Raw genomic sequence first — 27974 nt, 5'->3', positions numbered from 1 at the left:
ACAATTGGTATATAGATGAATATTTAGCACACACTAAATACTGAGATAAAACTTAGATTAAGCTCGAGAGCCTGGGTATGTGAGAAGGAAGGGCAGATAATTTCAATCTTTTTTACTGATATCTGTGCAAAATTAATATTGCTCTCCCCTGCCCTGCCCCTCCTCTCTTCACCTTTCAACCAGCTGACTGGTGCAGCTGACTCAGCAAAGACGTTCTTACCCTGTCTTCTTCTGAAAAAAGCACAAAATATCCCCAGGCAAGAGTTTCTCCCAGTATTTCTTTCATTTGTTCCTTCTGTGCCTTCTGTCTTCAGGCTTCCTTAAAAATGTGATTCCTATTTCTGTCACAGCATCCCCCTTCAGCCTGTCCTGGAGGAAGGAAACTTCTGCTGCTAAGTGAACCTGGAAAGAATCAGGTCTGATCAGTTAAGCAAAAAAATGCCCAGTTTTCCACCCTCCTCCAGTATAATGAGGTTTTTCTCTCTCTCTTACCACAAGAGGACCCCCTTTCCCAGGTTTCATAGGAAACAGATATCTAAATTGTTTTAAAATAGCTTTCCCAACTAAGCTAATACAAAGGAAGTTTATAGACACTGGAATTTATATAGCACATTACCCTTCTCCGTAGTGCTTTGCTTTCTTCTGAGACCCTAAATTGCATACTTAATTATTTTGTGATCACAGAATTTCCTAGCGATTTACTAAGAGTTATGATATAATACTTTTGTTACTTAGTCTTCTATCAGATGCTCTAATTCTGAGACTGATGTATGTACATAACACTGCAGGGTTTTTTGTCTCTTGAAATATAAGATCTATGCCGAATCAGATATTGACAAAAAACATAAAGCAGCCCAAAAGTAATCTCCTTGAAGAAGCTCTACAGGTCAGAAGTTTTCAAATTATGCTCTTTATTTATTTCTTTGCAAAAAACCTTACATTTAAGAACAAAATTTGGATTTCCATCTGATACACTTCTGATGCTTTGATACTCATCCACACTTCATTCTCTCTTTCAGCAGGTACCACAGTACCCTAAGAATATTATTTATCTTGGCATATTTGGAAAGAATCTGGGATGACTATTAATGGCTACAGCTGTGCAGGGAAGTGTAACAGGTTCCAGGAGCAATGAAGGAACCCCACATGCCCCTCTGTCCCTCCACTTTAAGTGTTACCCCTCTTCCTTATCCCACCTGGCTTTTGCACCCAAGTCAGCCACTGAACAGACTGAACAGCCAGGCAGGGACAGTGTGGAGGTGAGATAATCCATGTGCTTCTCTACCTCAGGATCCAGGATCAGCCTTGTCCTCTTTTATCTAGATACAGACATTTAACCCAAGAGGTTAAACAATACTGTATTTCCTACTTTGATCTGAACAAGTGATTTTGTTTTCCTGTGCTTCTGTGAATTAACAAAGAATGGAGAAAACAGATGTGCACTTCCTTACCATTTCCAAGGCACCTCGAATCACCCCACAGAGGAGGTTACAATAGCAGAGTGACGCTCGTTCCGCTGGCAGCTCCTCAACAAAATCCACCAGTGGGTTTTTGTCCAGGATTAAGGAGAATTCATTCCCTGTGACACTATTGCAGCTCACACTAGGGGTGACCCCAAGATACATCTTGAAAGCAACCTGCAAAAGAATGAAACTCTGCTGCGTAAATGTGTTGCGTGCAAACCAGAGGTGAACTTTAGAAAGAAGCACCCTGTAGACCAATTTTACCCCAGGAAATAAGGGGGCAGAGCCAGACAGGCTAGAAATCAAAGTACATTTGTCTCTTCTGTGATCAGCTTGAGCCAGCAATGCAAATCTAGAGCTTGTGTGATGCTCCAGGAAAACACAACAGAGAGCTGTTCTTCTTTGAAGTTCCTACATTTACAACTCCACACAAAGTGGTTTTACTGTTAACTGCTTTCAGTCATGTCATACTCCCTTGGGACCATTAGCATCTATATTAGGTCATTCACTACCTCACCAACAACTTTTATAATCACAGCTCCAGATCTCCCGCAACTCTGATCTCTCCATCTGCAGTCACTTCAAAAAACAAACAGCCCACCAAGAACAAGACTTCCAAGACTGCGAACTTAGTTGGTCACATAGAGCACTGCCTGCTTTCTTTCCGCGACGGGTGAATGCTGCTGTGGATGTGCCACATCTGGCCTGCCAGCGTTCTGCAGCAGTGACATCACGGCGCTATCTCGGCAGGGCGGGGGCAGGCGGAGAGAGCCGGGCTGCGCCTTCTCGGAGAGCTCTGCCCCGCCGCACGCCGCTGCCAACGGAGAGAAACCGTCCCGGCTTTCACCTCCTTAGTGAGTACCAGAGATGGATGCATTCCAAACAATCCTGAAGTTCTTTATGAACCGGAAAACAGCTATAGGTTACAGTTTTATGGCGCTGCTGACAATGGGAGGTGAACGTGTGTTTTCTCTTGTTGCTTTCAGATGCCCTTGCAGCAATGAAAACTTCAGGTACGGTTTGGTATTTCTCTTCTCGCCAGCTCTTGTTTTGCTGGTTATTGGATACTTCTTGAACAGCAAGACCTGGAAACTCTTTACAGGCTGCTGGGTGAATCCCAGGAAAATATTCCCCAGAGGGAATATCTGCCATTTCTTTTACGTCTTTGGACAAATCACTTTAAATGCTCTGGTAGCCCCAGTGATGTGGCTTTCCGTGGCTTTGCTCAACGGGACTTTTTACGAATGTGCCATGAGTGGCTTGAAAAATCCTGCCTACTTACAAGCAGTTTGCCACAGCAAATCGGAGAGCTGCTTTGAAGAGCTACACAAGGTAGCCTGTGACAAAAGCTCCCTGCCCTTTTCAGAGAGTGATGAACTGAAAAGAACACTTCAAGCACAGTCCCAGGTAAGAAAAATTATAAACAAAGAGCATTACCCAGGCTGTACTGCTGCTGTGATTTATCTGTGGAAGATCCTGATGCCAGAAGTTTTGTTAAAACTGTTGGTTTCATGTAAACAATGTTTTGGCAGCCTTGTAAAATACAATCAATCCACAGTTCAGTTTGAGCTGTTCCATATTTCTCAGGGGTCCTCACTGATGGCAGGGTCAATAAGATCAGAAAACCTAAAGCTTTCTTCCTGAATGGAGATTGCTCTAAGGAGGGAAAAAACCAAACTCAGCTGGATTGTTTTGGAGGCTGAATTAACAGATATCAACATATTAAAGGGGTCTGTCCTATTAAAAAATTTATGCCACACTCTCCTATTTTAAATCATTGTGATAACTGTAGGTCACTAACAGCAGAAAAATACTGGAAAATAAGATTTGTGAAATATCTTTTGACTGCTTGCATAATGTGCTTCTATTTGTGTTCCTCTTTTTTGTGATGACAAATGTAAGCATGTTTTTGTCCTGCTTGGAGGAAGTGAGAAACAATAAAGCAAGCAGATCATGCAAAGCTGAGATCTTACTACATTTTACAGTATTTGTGCAGTACAGTTTTGCTCTCTGCATTGTAATGCAAATAAATTCAGAGACAAAAAATCAAAACAGTGGAGAGAATAATAATAATAAAAAAAGCTACAGAAAAGGTAAAACACTCTGTGGAGCCAGCAAGTTTTTGTCAGGAATTGTATCCATCTGGAACAATTTCCTTTCCAAGAGCTGGTTTTATTTTTAAGTCCTCATGCAAATAGGACAAAGACTGCACTGCAGACAAAGCAATTTGTTTGTTAGTTTTAGAAGTCAATAACAGATAGTGCTTGAGACTTTAAGTTGTATACATAGGAAATACTGAAAGACCAGGAATTCAGTATTAGCATGAGAATATATGAGTTCATTTTCCAAGCTGCAAGAAAGTGAAAAACTGCTAAAAAGAGTGATTTCTCAAATACCCATAAAAATTGCTAGTCAGTACAAAGTGATTGGGAAACATAAAGGAAAGCTCTAACTATTCTTCCGTACCAGTTCCTAAGAATAGTTGTTTGTCAAACTTCTCTGTTTCACAGACTTTCCTGAAGAAACTGTCTATATTCCATCAGCTAAACACAGATTTTTACTGGTGGTTATTTCTTTTAACATCAGTGCAAGAGTTCACATGAGAATTCACTCTCCATATCATCACCATTAGAGCATGGGAAGTTCATAAAGCCTCTGAGCCCTAGAATATTTGTCCCACACTGGAACTTTTTCCAGTGTTTGAATTTTTTTTTCCAAGTTTAATTTTTTTTTTAACCTATCACAGTGGATCAGACAAATGAAAGCATTGGCTAGGTCAGTGGCACAAGGCAGGAAAAAATTGTGTTCACACTGCTGCTCTTGGAGGAGAACATCCCACAATAACCAGTTTGAGCACATTTTTCCATCCTCTCCCCTTGCTGAGGAAGCAATTATGGAAGTAGCTCTTTGAAAATGTTCTTGACAGAATTTTGTCCACATCTGAAGCTGCTACAGAAAAAAGGAGTTGAGCGACGCTGGTTAATTATGTGTTTTGTTGGAGGTTTTTTTCTCATAAAAAGAAGTTAGAAAGCAAAACATCTAACAGTGGTCACAGTTTAAAAGGCTGGTTGATCTGGAACAAAAATTACTTGCCCTTTTTGGTTTTGTAGTTCTTCATGATTCAAAATTAATAATTCTTGTTGGGTAGTTTTATGTAATGCTTTCAGGAGTTAGAAAACACTTTACCCTTTACCAAAGAGACACCAAAGGAGCAGTACTGAGAAGCCTCTATGCTGATGGACTTACTCTTTCTCTTCAGTCCTGTCTTGGTTTGAAAAGACAGGTGTCATCTAAGGGAGGCAGGAGGCTTCCTTGAAAAGGAAAATGTAAACCCCCTCCCTCTGAATTATTATAATTTTGAAATAAATGGGCTGTCAGGCAAAGATATAGGAATAGGAATAACAGTTCTTTACTAGGAAAATTAAAAATAAAAATGTAATAGTACAAGAAAAGAAAAGAAACCACTGACAGAGTCAGAATACAACTTGACACCCTGTGGGTCAGGGCATTGGTAGCAGTCCGATTGAATGGTGGCTGCAATCCTCCTGCAGTGACAGATGTGGTTCTGCTGAAACAATTGTCCTGTAGAAGGGTGTAGGTTTTCTCTGAAGGTCTGGTGGCGGTGTAGATGGGCCTGGTCTTCCCCTGGGAATCCAGTGGAGAAGACAGTTGCTCCTCTGGGTATCCAGTGGGAAAAGGCTGCTCCTCTGGGAATCCAGTGGAAAAGGCTGACTGTGGTGTTCCTAATCTCAGATTATATCCAGGTAGGAATGCTTGGCTCCTCCCCCTGGGCAGAGCTTCTCACAACGGGATGATGTAATTTTTATCAGTCATGCAGTGGGACTCACTGGTCCGTGAACAGCAGATATCTCCCAGAGGGAGGATTGGTTGTGGAAGAGATAAAGAGAACTGCCCAATTAACAGAAGATAACTGCCTCACCTTTAACAGATGGGAATAGAATACACACTCCCATTTCCAACCTGAGACAAGTCCCCATGTGGATGTCCCACTAACATCAAGGCTGGCACCAAATGCAAACAAAGTGTGGTCAGACGTTTGTGATTCAAGTAGCATTTTCACTTGGGTCTTTTTAACCTGAAACTGATTTCTTTTGCCTTCCAGATTTTAGGCTGGTGCGTGATAGTTACCACAGCTCTCCTCTCCCTGCTAACCACTTGCTGTGCCAGCTGCCAGTCAAAAGTCAGCCACCTCCAGCTGATGTTCTGGAGAGTGTATGAGGGGACAGAGAAGGAGCAACTGGAGCAGATTTTCCAGCTGTATGCCACCAAGCTGAGCGAGCGAAACCTGAAGTGCTTTTTTGAAAACAAGGAACCCGAACCCATTTCCCTGCCAGCTTTCCAGGCATGGGAAGGTGCTTCCCAGCTCTACTCTTTCAGCAGCAGCAAACAGCATTATAGCACAATTCACAGGCTAGTTGAAGAAGGCCAGAAAGGAATCAGTGAGGAAAGAGAGACAATGCTGGACCTTGCGGACAGAAGGGAAGTACCATAGACCAAGTATAGTTTCAGCTTTTTTTATATCTTGTTAATAGGCATATTTCTATCTGGTTTCATCTCTATGTTTTTTTCACAATGGCCTCTTTCTTCTCCATCATGTTTCCTCCCAGTTAGTTACTTGCTCCAAAAGGATGGAATGAAATTATTTCCCTACACGAGTGAAAAGGCTGCAGTACTCCACAGCACCCAGGGTTCATGTCACTAGCTCAGCATCAAGATCTGACTGTACAAAGAAAGGAGTAATGGCTTCTACAAGAGGGTTTTGCTATGTAAAATGTGCTAAAAATGCTATGTAAAATAGTGTGCTTGTCCTATGTAAATCTACAGACTGTCAACAAGAAAAGTCATTTAAAGTGTGTGAATATAATAACAAGATACATGTGCCTTTCTGACAGCCAACACACAGAAAGTAAAGGTTTTCGGTCCAGGTCATTTCCAGGCCAATTGCAGGTACAGCCTTGTTTTGAGGCACAAGTGATCCCTCAAGGCTTCTCTGTCTTTGGATATTTTGCCTCTGTAGAACATCTCCCTGTTATCTGCTCCCAGTCTAGACTTTTTCTTCGTATGGATATAAAGTTCTAGTTTTCAGCAAGTTTCAGGCAAGTTCCAGGCACTACAGGTGCAGCCTGTAGTGCTATGTAATATTGTTGTTTCTGGGCCTGCAGGCTGTGTACAACAGAGGGCCTGGAAGGAAATTCCACTTTTTAAGACAAGAAAACATTTTTGCAGAAAACTGACTTTCAATTTTTTGAATATTGGAAAACTTGGTGTCTGGAGCAAGAAGAACCAGCAGGTGAGGCAACCGCATGGTCAGTGCCTCTGACAAACACATTTCACCCCAGAGCCCTGTGCTTTACGTCACTCATTTGGAATTCATCACATGGCTCAGGGTGTTCAGAGCATTCACAAATGCTGTATAAAAGGAGAACAAAATTACTTTCCTTGGGCTGGCTGGGCAGGCTTTTGTGCAGCATTTTATTGCCAGTCTCTCTGAGTCTGCAAAGAATCATACTTTTCCTGTGCTTGAATCATGCTCTTCTCAACAAACCAGGACATCCTGCCTAGCTGTTCTCATTTGCATTTGGTTTCTTCAGCAGGTAAAAACATCCATATACAGACCATTACTCTTTATGAAATAAAACACAAGCACTAATTCAACTCTCTGCTTCGAATATTCTTATGTTTTCAAGAACTTGTGACCTTTGATACAGTGTTTTAAAGTTCTTTCATCCCAGATGACCCACTTAGCAGCATACTTAAAACATGTTATATGTTAAAACGAGCCTGCTGCAGCTGAAAGCACAGATGCAGCACTGCCAAAATGAAAGTCATAACAGCAGATGTCTGGCACTGTGCCTGGCACATACACCAACCATTTTCTTCCCAGGAGCCTCTCCTGGTAAAGCACCTACCTACTTCCAGACCATATGACCCCTTCTATTTACCTGGTTTTATCTTTCCTTATGAGAACTGCCCCAACATCTTCTGTCCAGCCCCATTTCACCTCCTCCCTGCATACAAAGGGAGATAACACACCCCTTAACAGGACAGCCCTGCTGCCTGGGCCAAACTTCCCTTTCCAAAACTGTCTCCACCTCCTTCCTCAGAAAATCAAAGCAAGTAGGGGTGCAATGGGGAGGACAGCAAGTAGGTTAATGAATTGATCAAAGAAGTATGGGAAACAAGTGGGTTGAGGTAAAGATAAGGCCTCCAGTGTGATATAATAGCTGGGACACAGAGGCAAAAGCACAGCTGGTAGAGGAACAAGTAGGGGGACAGAGTGATCCCACTTAGAGCTTTTGATATCCTCTTTTCCCTCAGAAGAAAACTTAGGGCTCTGCACCTGAGTAGCTCAGGCCATCTGAAACGGCAGCACTTCCCAGCCCTATCTTCAGCTTTATTGTGGAGAGGCAAATCCAAGATGAATTTCTCTCTCCCCCTCTTTGCCTGTTAGGTGTTTGCAGGTAGCTCACGTTGAGAGTGTCTCCACCCTCAAGAGCAGCTGCTCAACATTTTGTGCTGCAATGTTTGCCTGGTAGGAGCCCATCTCTCCCTGCTCCCCATTCCCAGGGCTGTGTGACTCTTTTACCAAAATGCCTGTGGCTTAATGCAATTTCCATGTGGATCCTAGAATACTTCAATGAAAACAGACTGGAATAACAGCCAGTTTGACCCTCTGTTTTCAACTGGCATGTGGGTCTGAAAAATTTAACTTAGTCTTCAAGGGGCTATTGCAAAATCTACTTTCTATCAACATTTTTCCTGAATCCAGCAGCTACCATGGCAGCTCAGAAAGAGACAGACTATTGTCAACAAAACTGTCCAAAGCAAACTGGAGAGAGAGAAAAACACCCAACAAATAAAACCAAACAGCAAGATGAACATTTTCTGCTGGAAAATTTAGATTTTGCATTAATTCTGATACTCACCAAAATATGAGTGTACAAGAAAAAAGAAACTTCTGTTCAATCTTCTGTGATCTGTCCCTTGGTTTAGTCTTTAAATTCTCTTAGCTCTTCTTCCACTACACATCTGCTGCTCCATCAAACTTGAAGTGTTTGTTATAAGAATAAAGACTTTTTAACCATGCTAAGCCCTCATATGCTCTCAATTTAGTTTCAGCTGTACTTTACATTATGGTATGATGCATCTGTCCGAATTCTATTGTTAAAAATTCTTGTGTAAAAGAGAACTTGCATGGAAACTATGCAAAAGAAGTAGCTGGTTTGCAATGGAGCACCAAATTAGAGCCAAATTGCAAAGCTGTAAACTGAAAATTATGAAAATGTCTTGGCAACAACAATAATTTAAGTGCATAGATAAGCAAATCAATGAATATAAAATATTTTTTCTTAAAACCAGGCTATAACTGAACAGCAACTACTTTAAAACTACCATTTACAGCTTCTCAGAGCATAAAACAAAGGTCTTTTCAGCCTTTGTGACTCCAAAAGACTAGAAGGTAAAATGAATGAGGTGCTTTAAAATATGTATCCCATAAATCTGTCTCGTTTTTATCCATGTAATGGAAGAAAAAAGAATATCTGTTTAGACACGTACATAGGCTTGCCAGCAAAATGATGCCCATATAAAGTAAAACCTCACTTTTGAAAATGTTGTTTATAACGCTATGACATTATACATTGCTTAACGAGAAAATAAGATCTAAGCAGCCTGAATTAAAAATGTATTCTCTGCCCTTTTTCAAAAACTCAGTCAGCATTCCATCTCTCTCAAGCAGCAAGAATAAAAATTGTTAACATTTTGATGGTGTTCAAACACAGAGCACCCAGAACTACTGAAATATTTAGGAAGCCACTAACTTTTCAGTCCCTCTACATACTACTAGGGACTTTTCCCTTCCAAACTTTTTATGCAAAGGTCATGACACCAAGTAAGTAAGTACAGACTGTTAAAAAAATTGAAACCATGATTTCAGACAACATAATAGCGAGATTAATGAAGGACCAGAATTCATCTGCTTAAAAGGGAAAAGGCAGCCAAAGTAATACTTCTGCTAGCATACTTTTCATTCTTAGTATTTTTCCAGCCAATGTTTGGAAAGGGGAAGATATATTAAAGGTGTTGCCATCTGTTGTCAATTCCAAACTTCTCTTCTGACCTTTTCTTTACTCTCCACAGTACAGCACTTCAATGTCCTGTTTACTGTCTACCACAGTAGATAACCTGCTTATGCTTTTCCCTCCCCCTGTGGAGATCAGGAAACCAACATTTACCAGCTTCATAAATTCTGTCAGCTTCTGTCAGACCTTCAAACTGGCCATAAGTCAGTATACAGGGACCTGGTGAGGCAGCACCTTCCATGACACAGAGAAGGACTTTTCGTGTCCTACAGCTCTGGACAGGGGTGACATGGTTGGATTACCCCACCCTTTGTCATCCCCCTCCGGGGAGCTCTCTTCAAGACCTCCAGAGATGTTAATTTCCTGTGTTCACAGGGTACTGAGTATCCACAATAAAGCCCATCTCTTCAGCCACTGCTTTTCAGGAACAGATCTATCCTCAGGCACAGCACTATTTAATCCAGCAGTGGAGCCTGTGAGCCAGCACCAGCTTGCTGTGCACCAGAGGGTATGGTCAGGCTGCTTCCACCTCTGGCACACACAAACACCTCCTGGTGCTAGTGAAGGTAATATAAATATTAGATCTAAAACCAGAAGCTGTTTTTTGCAACTCATTTGATCAGATCAATTACATCAAGGTCTTTGAGGAGAAATTGAATTAAAAATTAGATTTTGCAGGATTATAGAGAAAAATTATCAACCTCATTTCAAAAGTAATCCTCAGTTATACTCAGATCCAAATTCTGAATACCATCTTGAGCATTACTTCTTCAGCTGGGCTTTGTTCTTAATATCATTCCTCAATTGGTTTCCATTTTTTACCCCAGTTTGCCAGAAAGCCTACTTTTACATGTCCTGTTTCATCTCTTTTTTAATTCAATCCCAATTGTAACCCTGCCAAGTCACAGGACCAACATGAGAAGACAGTGAACACCATGGGAACTCAGTGTTAAAGGGCTTACTTTGGCTCCTCATCAAAACTCATTGGTCCTTCTCCAGGCCAGTACAAGTTAGCAGTAAAGCCCAGGGTTTGCAGTCTGAAGCAGTGGTGGAAGTTTTAAGCTCCCAGTCACTGCTTTAGGTGCACCTTTCCTCCAGTATTTATTTTTTAATCTGGGAAGCTAGCTTTGTAGTTCTCATTTTATACTTTTGTTTCTTTTGCTTCATCTCTTTCCATTTCCACAGGGAATACCCACAGCCTGATCTTACAGACTTCTTTGTTTTCCAAAGAACTGAAGGATAATATCTATGTTAACAGGTGGTTTGGCTTTAACTACTTGAATTGCTGAACTGTCTTAATTACTTTAACTTTGAACTGGTTTTACTCATCCTCAAACAGATTTATACCTCTGAAGACTTAATGCAGTTAAGTATTTAAGCACTTTCTCCTGGCTGGGAACACTCCTGCTGAAGAGTTAAGAAGATCATGTAAACAGCTTCATGATTCTGAACTAAAAAGTTTGATAGAGTATTTGCAGCTCCTTACTGAGTCCCTTTAGACATGTTTTGTTGGTATGTGTCTCAGACAAATGTGCTTGAAGATTATTTAAAAATTGTTTTGCCAATGAAATGTGAAAATACTGTCTATATCACATTTTGCCTTGGAAATGTTATACTCCTACTACAGAACTCCTTTTAGTTGGCTAAAAATAGTCTTTCAAAGGGACAGTGTGTGCTTTAATGTTTGCGCCAGTCTTTCCAAGTAATTTTTTACTTCCCCTAATAAGACTCTTTGGAAGTACAAGCTGCAGAGAAACAGTGTCTTTTTCCATTGTTAATTTCTCACTGAACTTCACTGTTGAATACCATGTACTTAAGAATGAAGGTTCAACTGTAATAATGCATTTGTAAAGAAGGGAACTATGAGGAATAAAATCCAGTAAACCAGGTATCTGACATATATGTGAAAATAAAGTACCAATACCACCTGAAGAAGAATGTAAAAGTGAAAAAAAATTTGATTTTGTATCCTGGTATCATTTTGTTAAATGAGGCAGTGTATTTTAAAACAGTGATTGAAATGTTGCTTGTCTCATCTGTTTTATTCAGCTGTCTTCACCATTTCCAATGGATCTCTACCCCAGCTCAGCTGCTTAGTGGGAGGAACTTTGTTATGCACTCTCATTTAAATTTCTCTTTGAAATTCCCTAGAATTCTAACTTGCTAGTGGGGGCAAACGATTTTTAGAAACCTGTGTCTTTGTTGTCTGACAGAAGTGTGAACAGCTACTCAATAAAAGGGAAATTTCCATCAATGTGAAAGTACATGCTCTGATTTTATCTTTTTGATTTTATTATTAGATTTGTGGGTTGTCAGGAAAATGTTTCTCTCATTTTCCTTTTTTACAGTTCTTCTTTGCTACCACTGAGATTTTTAATTTTGCAGAAAATCTTGCACCCTATTCTTAATATTACAATTATAAAGTAAAAAGATATCTAAGATAATGATGGCAACGATGAGAAGAGACAAATGGCAGAAGTAAAAATATCAAAGCTTAACATCTGTATGAGATAGTTAAGACTTATGCTCCTAGAAAGAGAAAAAAGGAAGGGAATACATAATTTTAAGCTAAGATCACTGAATCTGATGACGCTTTAGAAAATGCAAATCCTATTTACCTGTGCAATCATGTCTGCTGTTTCAGAGTAACTACGGCACTTTTTCACAGCTGAACGAGCCAGAAAGTCATCAATCAGCCTTATGCCAATGCTGTATCCCCTGAGGAGGAAACAAGGAAAGGCAACATTGTAAATGGGGAACTTCTTTCCACCTGCCATCTCCCTAATGCGTCTCTTGCGCTTCCTCAGCAAAACAGCTGCATGATCCTAATTGAGGGACTTAATGACAACACATTTTGCTGGTCTACATTCTTCTTTCTACCACATTTTACAGTACAGTGGGACTGCTGTTCCTGTAGTCATTTAAGGAATCATACTTCTTTAAGCATTATAGTCCTGGCAAGGATGATATGAATTGTCTACACAGTTTGTACATTTTCTCTATGTATAGACACCAATCCTAGGCACCCTCATTGCAGCATTCAGGTTGCCTAGAAATGTAATCACACCTGATCTCTTTCACTTTCTCTTCTTACCCCTTCACCTCATTTTTCACTCTTCCTTCACAATTACCTGTTTGTCTTTTTTCCTAACATGTTATCTCCCTTCATCTAACTAGTTGACAAAAAAAAAATCCAGAAGTTGTTAGTTAACACATGTTACCAATAGGTAAGGCTTTATAAAGGGAAGGTCTTGGAACATGGCTCCAGCCTGTGACTTAGGCTATGTAGAAGGGAACTTACAGGAGAGTGATTCGGCTGGAATAAGGTTAGAGAAACGTGACAGATGAGAAGTGAGAGATGCGAGACGTGCTGTGTGACTGCCACTTGTCCACATCCTGTCTGCATTGTGGTGCATCGTGGTTGGTTGACTTGGGCTTGTTGTGCCTTAAAATTGTGTAAACTGGTAACAGGCTAACTGCTTAGAAAGGCCAGATTTTTGGCAATAAGGAGCACTCCTTTGTACCTGCCTGCGGATCCTACGTCACTCATTACCACAACGACACAGAGCTTTTGTACACTGCCACCTCCATTTTCTATTTAAAATACTACTATTTAAAAAACAAACAAACTAAAAGGGATGGAAGACAATGGAATTTTTATAAAACAAATATTCATTTAGCTCTGACACATTAACAAAGGTCAGTAACTTAGTATGCAAAACAGCTGTGACTCCAAACATTTTCTGAAAAATGGAAAGACATCGACACAAACGTTTTATAAGAATGGGTACTCAGCTCAGAAATATTTTTAGGAAATTCTTCATTCCCAGTTACACGGATGCTTGTTTGTCAGGGGCAAACACCCTCAGTGAAGCAGCCTGAAGTCAGTGGAGTTTCTTACTGGTTTGTGTACAACATCTTTGACTAGAAGACAAACAGTGAGCTGATGACAAGACCAAAAAGTGGATTCGGCAGTGTGAAGATTAAAATTGCAGTATGTTATGTGTCTAGAAACAATTAAACGTTTATCTATTGCCTAAGTATCAATAACATTGGCAAATGTGTCATCAGCATTGAGCAAGGTATGTGTTAGTGACATACAAGACTATTTAGATACATTTCAACTTTTATGCCCTAGATTTGCAAAGTCAAATTAATAACAGACTGGTAAGCAGCTACTTGGCAACTGTACAGTGAAAAACATCCTTCTCACTACAGACTATATATGTACACAGAGAGAAAGATAAGCACACTGCCCCCACCTGTCACAGTTCTGCTGAGGTGCGGGGCTTCTTTGTGAAGCTGGGCTGTTTCATAATCACAGAAGTAAAGAACACATTGTTTTAAAGAAACCTGTCATTATATGATCAAGTCTTCCTCAAAACAAAAAGATTTTATAGAAAAAACTGCAATAATGAAAACATAAGGAGCAAAATCTGTCTCCACATCTTCCAAAAGTGCTCTCTAGTAATTTCTGCCATGGCATCATTGAAGAAGCCTGTGCATATTTTAAATGTATGATTTTCACCAGATCTGAATGAGAGGTGAATACAAAAAAGTATCTGAGGGATGTTATCCCGTATAAGTTTGTGAATAAATTACTTTTCTTTTTCCCAAACAATGATTTATTTTTTTTAATTTACTCTCATGGACAGTTACTGGACTACAGCTAGTTTGCATACTTTCAAGTTAATAGTAAAGTGGTAAGGTTTTTTTGTCCACTGTGATTTCTGTAAATCCATATTGCATGTCCACTTTGCCCAGAAATATAAGCCTAACTGTTCTGCCAAAGGCCTTACTATATGTTCTTGTTGACCAGCTAAAAAGTTGCTTCTTGCTGATTTTCCATTATATTGTTATTTTTATGGTAGTAACACCTAGGAATCTCAGTCAGGATGACAGGGTTTGTAAACATTGGATCTTCATTTTCCAAGGAGGTTATCCATGTAAAAATCCATCTTCATTGATGTTTTGTGCTATCTCACTCATTGGTGTATGGTCTTTTAAAGGTGAGAGTCTAATTTGTCCCTAATTCAGTGAAGGATATAGGATATGAAATTTAGAAGATTATATTAATAATTAGCATAACTAAAGGATCAGCAAGGAACAAGTATAAGCGATGAAAACAATTCTGACACTTTTCCTCAGAGAATTAAAAAGCTAATTGTTGATCTTAATTCACAAATTAGTGTTGTTTCTGTTGACAGAATATTGAACCTTTTCCCTGTCTTCTCTAAAACCACATACAGGATGCTGGAACTTGTGAGATAACAAACTAAAAGCTGAAAGGTAATATATACGTAAACAAACAGCATTATGGATAAAACTGAACATTTAAAGCAGTACTTACATTCTATCTAAACAGGCATTGACATCTTCATCTTTTTCATACTCCTTGCACAGCTGGGCTACCAAAGCCCCATATGTGAGTACAAAAAGTTCTCTGCTCTGTCAGAAAATAAGAAAATCAAAAATGAAGCGAGCTAAAATCCAACTCTTCCATGTTTTTAAGCTGCTACTCATTAAAAACAAGTGAAAAATAACATTTAAATTAATAAAGAAATTTTTGTGCATGGATGCATAATCACTGAAATCCACATTTCAAGCATGACAGAATCTATATTGATCCTCACTTGAGTTTGTAAGAGATTTTGATTGTCATAAGTACCATTTATTGGTATACTCAGAGTTACTATTATCAATAATTCTTGCATCTTGAGTGTGTGTAGGCTGGATTGACAAATGCTGTCAAGTGCCATCCAAGAATAATAACAAACAGCAGCAGGAAAAGAGGCAATGAGCTATTAATCCTTTTGCAGTAGCACAACAGTTCACAAAGGTAGGGTTGATCTAGTTCAAATCATTAGCTGCTTTCTCTAAAAAAGTAAAAAGTAGATAAAAATTTAGCTCAGAATAATGAAAAAATACTATAATTCAGTACAAGGGACGAAAGGGATGCTGAGGATTGCAGCCCTCACAGAACATGGAGAGCGACTCAAGATGCCAAAGGTGTATCTCTGCACTGGTCCTGCCACAAGCATTGCTGTGTGGTCTTCAGGTGTGCAACAATTTGGAGGAGAGTTTCCTTCTCTCCCTGTCCTGTCAGATCACATCCATGCACTGCAGAACTGTCTGTATTTAGCAGGAGTAGCAGCTGTCCTTTAAGTGAGAGATTAGGTTGACTCTTACTAAACTTCTTGGACAGCAATTAATTAAAGTGCTATAGCTCTCTGGCATGTGGTCAGACCAGTGCTGCTTTTTGTCTCTAGCCTGTGGAAAAATAATAGTGAATACCAATAAAAACAACAGAACAAATCACACTAGCAAAGTAAAACAGCTGGGTGGAAAGTTCTGCTTCCTTTGCATCAGAAGTTTGGAGTTTAATCAGTGTTGCTGTTTTAACAAGTCACTGTTCAAAATCTTAAGCAGAATCATTTTCCAAACTCATTTTAGTAATAACTCCTGTTTAAAAAAATATTCTACTCTTGGCCAAATTCTCTTTAACAAGTTTTCAATGGAGTAAATGGATGTCATACAGGTCTTGTATTGCTTTGCTATTATTGTTCAGCAAAAAGTTGCAACAAGAAAATTACCTCAGAGAAACTTTAAGCATAATATATCAACGTAATCAAATTTATCAGCCACATTTGCAATCCATTGGAATACTTTTTGTCTGTAAACTTAGGTATATTAACTGTAATTTTATTACACTCTTCTATCTGTTTTTCAGTGGAGACCTCTGTCCTCTTTTCAGAAATTGATACAACATTGTCTTAAAGTCTTCAGGAATTTTTCTACTACCCAGTTTCTGTCAAAAATCACAATTCACCATAGACAAAGCCCTAAGGCTCTAAACTCCTGAAGAAAGGTTTGTTTGGAATCAAACCATTCAAGCACAGAACCGTGATCGCCTTCTCTCTGTGTTTCATTGAATGGCTATCTAACCACAGTTTTGTAAAATTACCTGGCATTTATATCTTAGACCATAAACACTTGAAGCACTTAGACTTCTGTTTCTGAACAGATTGCAGTCTCAGAAACTTTGTGCCCCTCTTTCCCAAGCCTGTACAGAATCCCAGCAATAGGAATATTAGACATAAATGCTACCAGCAGCTCTGCTCTTGTACCACCAATCTTACCCCTATCCTTTCAGTACTTTCAGATTGTTCAGAAATAGGAGTGTATAAAATGCATCAATAAAATAATAAGTTACTCTTGCTCCATGCACTATTTTAATAACACATTACAAAAATGTCTTACTATTTTGTGGTTCTCCTGCTTTCTTCCTGGTGACCGAGACATGCTGCTTGTGTAACACCTGATGTATTTGATTGTCAGTTTATATCTTTTCTTCCTCAAGCAGCACAGTCTTCTCTCAATCCGCTTTCTCTTCTCTTTTCTCCTCTCTGCTCTTCTGTTTTTGCATGAGGTGTGTTTGCTGCAGTCTGTAATGCTGCTGATGCTCCTCCTATTGTCTCAGTGCACTGAGCCCTTTGGGAGGATTTGACTGGCAACAGATCTGCCACTGTCCACAACATAAATAATCACTCTGTCCATAGGAATGGTTTGTAATCAAATACACAACTAGCACACATGGGAAGTCAAACAGAACAGGTCTTACATTTTTAGGGACAGTAAATTTATTTTGTTGTTTCTATCAGACTTCGGTGTTTGGAGAGCTAACAAAAACTTCAGCTCTAAAGAATAAAAACACAATTGCAAGATACTGCTGTACAAGGGAAATAAAAATTGATTGTTTTCAATCTAAGGAAGCTATAGTAGTCTGCCAACTCTTACTGCTGTAGTCTGGTGAGTTAATATCTGCCTAAGTTGGGGAAGTGTGGCTTTTAAGGCACTGCTACCATCATGTTTGTGTAAAGCTGCCAGGGCAGATTGAGAGAACTCAGCTTCCCAGAGGAATAAATTCTGTACCTGTACAGCTGCCAGCTTGTGCAAAAGGTACTTTCACTAACCATGTTCCTAAGGGTTTAGAGAATTATTATTCTCTCATTCTTAACCTGTTATAGACTCTATTTCTTAATATTCTTGTAATGAACATCCAGGCTTAGTAATCTATTTTCCCCTGTGGTAAATTTGGCCTACATGGTAGTTTTGATTTGCAATGAACTTCAACGATGATCACGGGTGAATTTAGAAATTAATCAGGTAGTTGTCATTCCTTATAGGACTTACCTGCACATACATTCTAACCGAGTCTTCTCAGGAGAGGAAGTAAAAATATATGGCCTCCTCTGAATGCCATGCTGTTATTTAATTTCTGTTAACTAATAGATCCAGTGCTAGAATAAAATTATATATATTTACTACTACAGATACACAGAAGGTATTCAGATGTGATTAATTTGGGATAAGGAAGATTATTTTTAAAAATGGTAGTTTAAAGTTATGACACAATTCAACCAGGAAAAATAAGGATTTTCAGGTTTTTTCTGTGTAAAATTCAGTCATCCTAACTGCTTTTATTTCACAAGAATGGACTTGTATTGACAATTTTACAATGTAGTTGCCTCTTCCATTTCTTTTTTTCAGGTGCTTTTCTGACCCTGTAAAACCTTATTCCATTTTATAAGTGAAACAATTGTAAGTACTTCTCATACCTAAATTTTAAAACCAAGGCATTACAATTCTTTAGATAGTTACTTGCATTTCTAAACTGAGTCTGAGATGGGTTTGTTTCTCTGATTGTCCCCAACTGGTGACAAGCATCAAATATGCCCCGCATTGAGAGAGTAATCCCATATTCCACAAGAAAGTGTACTGCATTACATTAAAAAAAAAACCCAACCTGTAAAAGATTACAATTAGCATAATTCAACTTTACAGAACCCACAACAAAGCACTTAAGACTACTCATAAATGAGCACAATTCTATTTATGTGGTTCAGAATATATATAGATTAATTACTTTATCCTGCATTATTAATACCATAATCATAAGGAACCTTGTGCACCAGCCAGTGCAATGGCAAAGACACATCAACATCCTTTGAAAAATACAGACATGCCCACGTGCACACAAGTCAATTCACACATATATTGCTGTGTATTGAGTAGAAATGTACTGCGTTTCAAAAGGTTTGCACATTATTGAGAAAACAAAGCTGAAATGGTGTGTCCAAATAAACTGGGGATTCAATGGCTCCAGTGAGGGAAACAAGTCCTTGGTGGACTGTCTTGCAGCCCTGTGAAAAGAGTAGAGGTAGGCACACATCTGGCACCTGTTTTAATCCTGAACATATGCTTCTTAGAAGTAATCCAAGGCAATTGGAATAGTGAGAAAATGAGAATCACCCTCCACCTCCCTTTCTGTCCTGTTTTTCAGGTGAGAAATTTAGCCTTCAGCCCCAAGGTGAGTCTTCACAGGGCTTGAGCATTAGACTACATCAGTTCTCTCAATTCCCATCAAACTAAAAAACAAAAACCAAATACAAAATATATCCCGAAGCTCAAAAGTACACATAAAAGCATGCACCAGTACTCTGTCTCTTGCAATGGACTGCCTATTATGGGAAAACTGATACCTGCAGAGCTAAGCATATAATAAGTGCAACATAGAAGCAAATAATAAATTAGATATTGCCTAATTAGAAAGCCTAAAAAAAAAAGTGAAAAAATTCTTTGAGCCAAAACAAGAATGCAATAACCACAAAAGGTGAGTGTCCAAATTAGTAAAATACAGGGCCAAGCTTTTGTTTACTCTCCATTTTTCAGGTGGATAGACCTTGTATTAAATTTTCTCTGACAGAAAATAAAAGCACAAGAAGGTAGGTGTTGAGGATTTGAAGCTATGTGAAAAAAAGAACTTGAACACAGGTTTCTTATATCACACATGAGTGCTTTTACTAGAAGTCCAGTGTGGGTGCTGCTCTCACCACGTTCCCAACTAAAGCAATGCCATTGCTGTCACTTTGCTGTAGTGCCCTGCCTGGGAAGCATCCTCAGTTTGACCTGCTGAAACTTCCTTGGTTAGGTTATGTTTCTCAAGAGGGTGTGTTGAGATTTGAGCGCCTCCTTTCTGCTCTCTGCAGGAATTTAAAATCTCATAAATTTGCCTATAAAGCACAGCTGAATTCTGAAGTGAAATATGTAAGCTTTTAAAAAATCATTAACAGATTTCTATCCTTCCCTTAACATAAAGCTTATTATGTTTTTCCATCAGTGCTTGTCCTGGTTATGGGGACAGGAACTTCTCCAAAGGCCAAAGAGACCATGAAAATGACTTGGCAGCCTGCATCCAGACTGTGACCTGGCAGCTCACAGGACATGGCCAGTGCCCCCTTCTACTCCCACAGGAAATCTGTCATGCAGGTGCTTTCATACCATGCTTCTTAACATGCACGGGTGGGCTTGACATCCATGCAAAATAGAGCTCAAAATGCAGCTAGAGGAGCCACAGAACATTGGTCTTTTGACTGCTAACTCAGTGGTGAAAACATGTGTGCAGGACCAGAGAGACCAGGATGCAGTCTCCTCCTCCAAACTTCAGATGGAAAATAGACGATCACTTCCCTCTTCCTCCTTAACTTTGCCTGGCCATTAGATAACAAAATCCTGGTCCTTTTTTTTTTTGTCCAATAAATACCAAAATACTCTCTGTGGTGAAACTAAACACAACTGGTAGAACTATGGCAGGAAAGTGGAGAACACAGCTTCTTTGCAGCATAGTCACATCTCATCACTAATAATAACTGAGCTTTAGGAAGAAAAAGATGAGTGAATGAGTTTTTACTAGATCAGGTGGAAAAGGGAGCGGAAACCAATCTCTCTATTCTGCCATGGTTGCTTTATTTCAATAAAAAGGAGAATCAAAATCGCTTGCTGCATATGAAAGGTGAAATCTGTCTTCCAAACATCATGTTTTAAAAGAAATTACAAACGATTCTCACTCCTTAAAAAAAAAAAAATCTCTCCTTCTCATAAGAGAAGTTACTGGCAGTGAGTTCAAGCTGACAGAGCCCTGCAATATGAAAAGTAAAACCATGACTAAGGCTTGTTCATGGATCCTATTTGCCTGAAATATCAGCTATAGGCATCTTTTTGCCTCACAGGCCAGCCAGCTGTCACCTCAGGTAGTGGTATTTTGGATTGCATCCAGTCCTAATTCTTCCTTGGAATTGGACAAAGAGCCTAAATGTCTACCTCAGGACCCTGGGTTCCTCTGCAAAGGCAAGTACTGAAAGGTTTGATGTGCCACCCAAGCTCTTAATTGGATCCAACCCTGTAATTTGCTCCATAATAGGATGACCCAGCAGGATCATTTACAGCAGGCAATGAAAGCAAGTGCCAAGGAACGAAAATGCAAAAGTACAAAGTTGTTGTATTGATTGTATAAATTGCCTCATTCAACAGCCTTAGGCTGACTATTAATATTTCAGTGTTGGATACCACTTCAGTTTCACATCTAATGTGTTTCTTGAGTAAACAAGTGATGCTTGGGAAAGCCTTCCTCCCTTATAAACAAAAGAAGACACAGGTTCCAAAAGAAATCTCAGAAGGAATCAGAGATTTTAAAATGAACTGAGGCATAACAGAAGACTCTTATAAAATAATTTTGTGATAGCATGATAGGTTTATTTCACTGATTTTTTTCTCCAAATATAATGTCACTAATACAAAAAAAAGTTACTGAAAATCCTGTGAAACTGAAAGAAAATGAAGGTTTAAAATGGCAATATTCAGACAGCTCTGGGATTTCATTGTGCTATTACTGCGTCCAAACAACTAAGAATGTAACTAGTTCCAGAAAAGCTGTGATAAAGTGCTGCTGGATGTTTCAGTATGTTTCTGCACTGCTTTTAATTTTGTGTAACAGCATCACATTGTTTGAGAGCTAGTTACCAGCAAGAATCTCCTTCCCAGATGGTGACTGGGGACGAGACAAGCAGGTGTCCACCCTAACAGTGTACTGGAGGAACAGGGTCCTGCTTAGGGAACAGGCAAGGCATGTGTAACATGCCATCCCTGTGTGCAACAGCTGAGAGAGTGTCTCTGCCCTCCAAGCAGACACCATGGGTGCTAAAACCACTGTTTGAGATCAAATTTATTATTAGCAACCCTCTCTGCAAGGGGAGAGAAGAGGCTGTGCAGACACTATTATACCACACAACCAAGTCCACGCATGCTGGAGATAGACATCTGTAATGGGAAGGCAAATTTCCCCACAAACGTTCTGGCTAACTTTTACTTTTTTTCTTTTCTTGGTAAGAATGTCAGACTTTTCAGTCTTGAAACACAAGTATTTGCATATTCAGATCAGCCTAGGTTGATAGAACTGCACAGAACTACTGGATAGTGTGACCATAAAAAAGGGTGATCCAGAGAAAATCATCAAGAGTGAAATGTTTTCAACTTTTCAGACTCCTGCTTAAGGCTGGATTTGTGAGGGATGCTCAGAGCCCAGGTCATCTATCCCAATATCCAGAAACCAGCTGTGGAAATGCTTAATTGAAAAATTTTTATCTCTGTCCATGGAATAGGACTGACTATACTTACAGAAAAGCTTAGAACTGTAATCACAAGCACACTATATAAATACCAGCTGGCTTGACATTTTGTGAATAGCAGATTATAAATATATATTATTAAAAAAAAAAACAAAACAAAAAACCAAACAACAACACTCCTCTCCCCCCCAAAGAAACCCAAAACCAAAACAAACAAAAAACCCCAACAAACTTTCCAAAGGAAACATTCAGCACTGTCACAAAAAGAGACACACCGGCTTCTTGCTACCTACAGGTGAAACACTAAAATCCTCATGATCCAGCAGCTAATTACTTCTCAGACTCTAGTGTTTCAACAGTGAATTGCCCTAGAACTGACATCAAATGCAAACAGCACTAGGCTTCCAAACATTGTGCAACATATGGAATATTTTATAAACTTATTTAAAAATGGAAGCATTCTCTTTTTTTTTTCATCAGTCCATTTGCCAAGGATTTCTTTGGATGATCTTTTATGAAGAATAGCTGGAAGGCTCCTTTTTTTTTTCCTAGTTTCATGCCATGTTTCTGCTAATTACTCTTGATTAGCAAACAGCTTAGCAATTAACCCTGACAGGTTAGCCATCAGTTTGATAGCACTGCATGTCATCCAAAAGGTAGGGGGAAATTATTGTTAATTTCAGACAATTAGCAATGGGCTGGAAGAGCTCACAACAGCCTAAAAGCTCAATTTTCCAGAACAGCTGAGATAAATTACTGAATCAATTTAAACACATCATTGGGTGTCTGCAAGCATACTTAAAGCTAGCAAACAAGCCACTGAAAGTTAGTGGGAGGTTTTTGGGTGTTGTTTGGGGGTATTAATTTCAAGCTGTTGGTGTTTATTCTGCTCTGCCCATTGACACTACTTAAATATAACTAAAAGCTAGTGTTGACTTATATCAAACTAATCTGGTAAAGAATAGGATCTAAAATGACTTTCCTTCCAAAGTGGTTAACTTTTCTAAAAGGTAAAGAGGTCATTATTGCTAATGCAATAATTGCAATATTGACAATTGGCGGGCAGCAACTTTTCTCTTTTTTCACATTCAGCTGTCCCTGTCATGTTGGACAGAACCTTATCTATGGGCTGGCTTTCCTAGGAGTGCCTGCACTTATCCTTCTGATTGTTGGCTATGCCCTGAACAACCAGACTTGGAGGCTCGTTATGGGCAAAAGTTCTCATTTTGAGAGGGAGACTTCATCAAACTGGCTGCTGAAATGCAAACTGCTCTGCTTTGTCCTGTGCAGCATCACGGGGAGGGCACTGGTTGCTCCAGTCACGTGGCTTGCAGTGACCCTGATAAATGGCTCCTATTATATCTGTGCTGTGAGCGAGTACATCCCTGTGCATTACTATGGAGCTGCTCCTAATGTCACCGCTGCTGAGCGCAGCAGGATATTGGCTACCTTTCCCTGCGGGCAGCTGGTTCCTCCAGAGCTGAGCCGGGCGAGAGATGAAGTGATTCTCCTCCTCCGATACCAGTCACAAGTGAGTACCTCCTATTGCCTGTAAACTTGATGGTAAGGGGTGAAGCTAATTCAGCAGGCATAAAACAAGATCAGGGTCCTCTGCCTTGAGTGCTAAATCTCTGTGTTTTGAAGTACGTTCTTTTCTTTTAAGTGGAACTGAACTTTGTAAATCACTATATCTGCTTGTCCCATTTGTTACCTGCTGTCTGAGGACATAATCATCCTTGTGTAGTATCCTGAAAAATAATACCAAGTACGACAAATGGAAGTTCAAGAGCCAGGGAGGGTATGAAGTTTCTTCATTAAAGCAGAAAAAAATGTGACTAAGAGGCCCAGGCTGTGAGAGCTTCATGTAAACCCATGTAAAATCTTGGGGTTTAGATCAGACTCAATTCTAAAAGTTTGCATACTGGGTAAATAATAGGAGAAGCAACTTCTCTGAAGTTGTCACTTCAGAGAAAACTGTTTTTAAACAGGCTATAAGCTAATATAGTCTGGGACCTGCATGACCAATCTTATAACAATAATAGCTGAAACAAGTAATTTTACTACATGGATGCCTCCAGTAGGCATGGACTGGGTTTGGTGGTAACAGATGCTTTCCAGGCTTACACCTTATTAATGCTATTATTTAGGAAAAGCAAGTAAAGTTAATATTATGGATTTTCTGGTGCTCAGAAGTTACCACTGTGAGTATTTTCAGGTCTAACAGTCATTTTCTTTTTTTTTTTTTTTTGGTAAGGTGGCTGGCTGGCTTTTGATTGCTGTGGTAGTCATCACTGTGTTCCTTTCTTACTGCCTGGCAAGCTGTTTCTCCCCGCTCAGCTTTCTACACTTCAGATACTGGAACAGCTATGTCCACAATGAGCAAGAGCTCTTCGATGAGGCAACAGAGCAGCACTCCAGGCTCTATGCCATGCAGAATGTAAGGAAGTTCTTTGGCTTTGTCCCAGGAAGTGAGACTGTAAAGGAAATTCGTATCCCATCTCTCAGGGAGTGGCAGGCCATTTCTGGACTGGCCTTTCTGAAACGAGTGGATAAGGAGCACTATGATTACAGCCTCCTCCACGACTGGGCACTCAAGGAGCGTGCAAGCGGAAAGTATCTGAGGATTGATGAAGACCCTGGGATCATAACACAGCTCTGAAGATCCAAGACCCCACAATACTTTACAGAAAAGCAGAAACTTGTCTATCTCTATATCAGACCTCAGCTGCACTGGAACTTTCCAATACAGTATTACATTGATGTATAAATTATGTGAGCAAGTGAAACTTGTTAATGTAGTCCTTCAGCACCTGCTTACAGATGCCTTTACTGATGGTATTTTGACTCCTGTGGGATGTGGTGATCCATGCCTAGATTAGGGTGGGTTATTTCAAGCTTCAGCTCTCTGCTTTCTAATAGTTGTACTGAGAAAGCTATTTACAAATACTTTTAAATTTTTTTTCCATTAAAAGGATCTTTAAGAGGTAAACTTTGACTGGATCCTATGAATTGGTCCATTCTGTATGGAGCAAAGGCAGCTATCCAGCTTTTCCTTAGTGACACCTAGCAGAAATTACTTATTTCTCCTCTTCTGCTATTTTTTTTGGTATTATATAAGTAATCTACACTGAGCTAACTACTAGTTAAATCTGGGGCTACAGTAGCATGCAGGAAACATATGGAGAAATTTTATCATCAAAGGCTGAGTTTAGATACAATAATGAGAGAACTTTAAATTCTGATAAGGAGAGAAAATCCCCACTGAGGCACATGGTGGAGATGTGTAACACATAGCAGCTGTATGAACAAACATTTGACATATGGCAAACTGAGCTGAAATGTATTCTGGCTGAAAGCAAAATCAAGGTCAGTCTCCTATTTGGAAATACTTCTAAATCTCCAAGGTGTTTGTGTGCTTCGCTACTGTACAAATAGCAAATGAGGATGGGAAAAATCTCAGTCTGTACAGCAGGGTTTGCTTTGCCTCTGTAAACTTGTAATATACTGGGCCCATGGAAATGACTGTGATTAAAAACTACTGAATTTTGTGAAAGAAGGCTTAATGATGTTTTTGTGTTAAGTCAGTTTGGTATGATGTGATATTACTTATCTCCTCTCTAACCTCCTGTGCAGATGTTTCTAACTCTAAGTGGGAGGGAAATGTATGCCATAGTTTTTTTAATGCTTCCTGTATTGCCTTGCCATGTACACATATATATGTGGGCTCCAAAGCCATATGCTACACTATAGGATGCTATCTGCTACTAATAAATGATCCCAGGGGCTTTAAGTGGAAAAATCTAATTATTTAGTACATTTTATTAGAAAATGCAGGAGTCAGAACTGCTCTGTCCCTCTTCTCCTTGTTTGGATAGGGGAAAAAGAATATAAAGAAAGGATCATGGGCTGAGATAAGGACAAGGAGAAATCACTCAGCAATTACTGTCAAGGGGAAAACAGACTCCACTTGGAGAAATTAGTTTAGAAATCAGAGCGGGATAATAAGAAGTAAATTGTAAAGTACCTTTCCCCACCACCTTCCTTCTTCCTGGGCTCAATTCCACTCACAAATTTTCTACCTCCTCCCCTCCAGTGGTGCATGGGGTGTGAGTGAATGGGGGTTGCAGTCAGTTCATTACATATTGTCTCTGCTGCTCCTTCCTCCTTGGAGGGAGGGTTCCTCACATTCTCCCCCTGCTCCAGCATAGGTACTTCCTCCCAGGGCCAGTCTTCCACTGACTTCTCCAGTGTGGGTCCTTTACAGAAGCTGCAGGTCTTCATTGATTGCTCCAGCGTAGGCTCCCTGCATGGTCACAAATCCTACCAGCAAACCTGTTGCACTGGGGGCTCCTCTCTCTACAGGTCTTGCCATGAGTATGCTCCAGCACAGGCCCCCGGTGGGGTCAGAGCCTCCTGCAGGCACCAACCTGCCCTGGTGTGGGTTCCTCCAGGGGCTGCAGGCGGATCTGTTTCACCAGGCTCCTCTCTGAGCTGCAGGGGCACAGCTGCCTCCCCATGGTTTGCACCAGGAGCTGCAGGGAAGCCTCTGCTCCAGAGCCTGTAGCATCTGCTTCCTCTCCTTCCTCACTGAGCTTGGTATCTGCAGAGCTGCTCTGCTCACTCCTCTCTCTGACTGCAAGTTCTGTTGCTCAGGGTCTTTTTCCTCATTTCTTAAACCTGTTATCCCAGAGGTGCTACCATCATTGCTGATGGTGCTCAGCCTTGGCCAGCAGCAGGTCCGTCTTGGAGCCCGCTGGCATCAGCTCTGTAGGACACAGGGGAAGCTTCTGGCAGCTTCTCACAGAAACACCCCTGTAGTGTCCCTGCTACCAAAATCTGGCCATGCAAACCTTATAAAAGGTAATGGGACTGCATTGTTTATGTGAACTCCTTAGGAAACAAAGTACCTCTGGTTGTAAACACAACTTCTGGTTCAATTTTAAAAATATTTGTGGAGGTTTTTTTATTTAAGATGGAACACTGTAATCTGGAACACATGCAACTGATTTGTGTATCTGAAGGTTTTGATAGAAAACCTCTATGCTGATATCTGGATCCAAATGACAAAAGCCTGCTGTCTTTAGTCCATGTGAATTCTTTCCACTTCTATTGTTTTACAGTACTACTATAAAATGATGCAATATTTGCAGTTAAGAGTAACCTGTAAAATTCTTTTTATATCTTGCTCACCTGATTTTTAAATTAGGCTCCATGGTTTCTGATTTTGTCCTGATTACTATTTGCCCTGTATTTTTCATAATAATATGTAATTTAAAATACTGAATAGAAATACTATCTGTCACTGTGAAGTCAGCCTGCCATTATACTCAGACTATCACTTTGTTAGTATATATTAATTCATAGTACTACAGCTGTAGTATATTAAGTTTTGGAGTATTTCCCTTTACTCCTTGCCTCTTTGAAACATGTCATGGATTGGTAGTGAAGGCACAGCTTTTAATTCATTATTACAGACAACTCTGTGAGTTGGTACAGTTAAACAGTCAAACTGTACTGACATGAGTAATCTTACCCAATAATCCACTTAGAATTCCAGTTTGCTCACATGAAAATTATTTTATTTACGCCCATGGTAACTTTTCTGGAAACCCTGGGCTTGTAAAATGTATCTGTGGGAAAACTGCCAGCCATGGGGCCAGGAACAGGACGCACCTTACATCTACTCTGTGTACCACATACCCATCAGGGTCTGCTGTTCTTTAACCCTCGTCAGTCTTAAATCCATCTTGGCAGGTAACCCCAAAGCATGGCAGCTCCCAGTAGTGTTAGCCTTGGCGACTCCTGTTCTGCACACACATCATGGCAATGCCGCCGATGTGATGGGACTCCTGAAATCACGGCGAACGTTTCCTAGGAAGTTTGCAGGCATTGTTTAACTTTAAGGTGCAAATCACCAGCTGCATTTGATAAACTTTCAATTTCTG

General features: G+C 39.9%; 3 protein-coding genes across 3 annotated transcripts; 2 read left to right on the top strand and 1 right to left on the bottom strand.

Annotated features, from left to right (window-relative positions):
* Positions 1 to 282: 282 nt before the first annotated feature.
* Positions 283 to 16867, bottom strand: TRAPPC3L (trafficking protein particle complex 3 like). The gene is made up of 5 exons (XM_030944967.1): positions 16826 to 16867; positions 14916 to 15013; positions 12184 to 12283; positions 1452 to 1637; positions 283 to 402 (listed from the first exon to the last, which is right to left on the bottom strand). The coding sequence occupies exons 1-5, from the start codon at positions 16865 to 16867 to the stop codon at positions 283 to 285; spliced, it is 546 nt and encodes a 181-aa protein (XP_030800827.1).
* LOC115901907 (calcium homeostasis modulator protein 5-like) lies at positions 2229 to 11785 on the top strand. Its single transcript, XM_030944962.1, has 2 exons — positions 2229 to 2870; positions 5587 to 11785. The coding sequence occupies exons 1-2, from the start codon at positions 2331 to 2333 to the stop codon at positions 5974 to 5976; spliced, it is 930 nt and encodes a 309-aa protein (XP_030800822.1). The 5' UTR covers positions 2229 to 2330; the 3' UTR covers positions 5977 to 11785.
* A 6135-nt stretch (positions 16868 to 23002) lies between the features above and the next one.
* CALHM4 (calcium homeostasis modulator family member 4) lies at positions 23003 to 24695 on the top strand. The gene is made up of 2 exons (XM_030944957.1): positions 23003 to 23560; positions 24284 to 24695. The coding sequence occupies exons 1-2, from the start codon at positions 23003 to 23005 to the stop codon at positions 24686 to 24688; spliced, it is 963 nt and encodes a 320-aa protein (XP_030800817.1). The 3' UTR covers positions 24689 to 24695.
* The last annotated feature ends 3279 nt before the right edge of the window (positions 24696 to 27974 follow it).

The sequence above is a fragment of the Camarhynchus parvulus genome, chromosome 3, assembly GCF_901933205.1.
Source record: "Camarhynchus parvulus chromosome 3, STF_HiC, whole genome shotgun sequence".
In the NCBI taxonomy this organism is placed as follows: Eukaryota; Metazoa; Chordata; class Aves; order Passeriformes; family Thraupidae; genus Camarhynchus; species Camarhynchus parvulus.
Note: the sequence above shows the minus strand (reverse complement) of the source record. Positions and strands in the feature narration are given on the sequence as shown.